The sequence below is a fragment of the Pteropus alecto genome, unplaced genomic scaffold (assembly GCF_000325575.1).
Source record: "Pteropus alecto unplaced genomic scaffold, ASM32557v1 scaffold335, whole genome shotgun sequence".
Taxonomy (NCBI): domain Eukaryota; kingdom Metazoa; phylum Chordata; class Mammalia; order Chiroptera; family Pteropodidae; genus Pteropus; species Pteropus alecto.
Window position 1 is genome coordinate 125,166 of NW_006436757.1, and position 838 is coordinate 126,003.

Here is an 838-nt window from a genome sequence, read left to right on the forward strand (position 1 = left end):
AGCCAGCGCACCCCCACCCCCACTTCAGTCACGACCTAAAAAGGAGAAAGTGGTGCCCGGCCCCCGCAGACTTCCACAGACCCCCGAGCCCAACGACTCCCCTCAACCTCTGACTCCCTCAACCCCCACCCCAGGCTTGCTGCCCTGAAGTCCCCATACTCGGGATCCCCAGGCCTTTCCCTCACTGACCCAGGACCCCTTCCCAGACCCGCACTAACCTTCCCCCGGCCCCCCCGTGCTCAACGGAGGGGCTTCCTTTTCCTCCCCGAACACCAGCTTAAATTCCAGCTCCTCATCCTCGCAGCTTGCTGCCCCCATGGATCCGGCCTGAGCCCCCGGGTCCCGGTCTGGATGGGAGGGGTAAGCTCACGGCTGGCGTCGCTTCACCCGTGGCTCCCTCCCTCCCCTTCTCTGAGACGCCCCCTCCTCCGCCGCTGCCGCCTCCCTCCGGACGCCCCCTAGTTATTATAGAAACTTTTCCAAACTTTTTTCCCCAAAACTTCTTCAAAGCGCCCCCCCCGGCCTGTCTCTGATTGGCTGCCCAGGATGCTCCAGCCCCGCCTCCAGGGATGAGATGGGAAAACCACGCGCCCCTCGTCCTCCCCCTCCCTCTATTCTCTCTCCAGTCCCTCCCCCTCAAAAAAAAAAAAAAAAAAAAAAGAACAAAACTGAATTGGAAAACGGTTCCTCAACCGCGGTACGACCATAATGATGCCTATTGGCCCGCAGTTGTGACAATCATTTCCCACAGGGAGTACTACCTTCACCGCCCCCCAACTTAGTCTAAGTTCAGGGGCTCCGGGTCCCAGCGCCTTAAAGGGGCCACATCCTGGGCCCA

The 838-nt window shown here is 60.4% G+C and overlaps 1 protein-coding gene across 1 annotated transcript in view; it reads right to left on the reverse strand.

Moving 5' to 3' along the window:
• NFATC4 (nuclear factor of activated T cells 4) overlaps positions 1 to 612 on the reverse strand; it is a 9,313-nt gene extending 8,701 nt beyond the window's left edge. The window contains exon 1 of the mRNA XM_025048028.1: positions 219 to 612. Within this exon, the coding sequence (XP_024903796.1) occupies positions 219 to 318 (100 nt within the window). The 5' untranslated portion in view covers positions 319 to 612. The remainder of the gene's footprint in view (positions 1 to 218) is intronic.
• Positions 613 to 838: the final 226 nt, after the last annotated feature.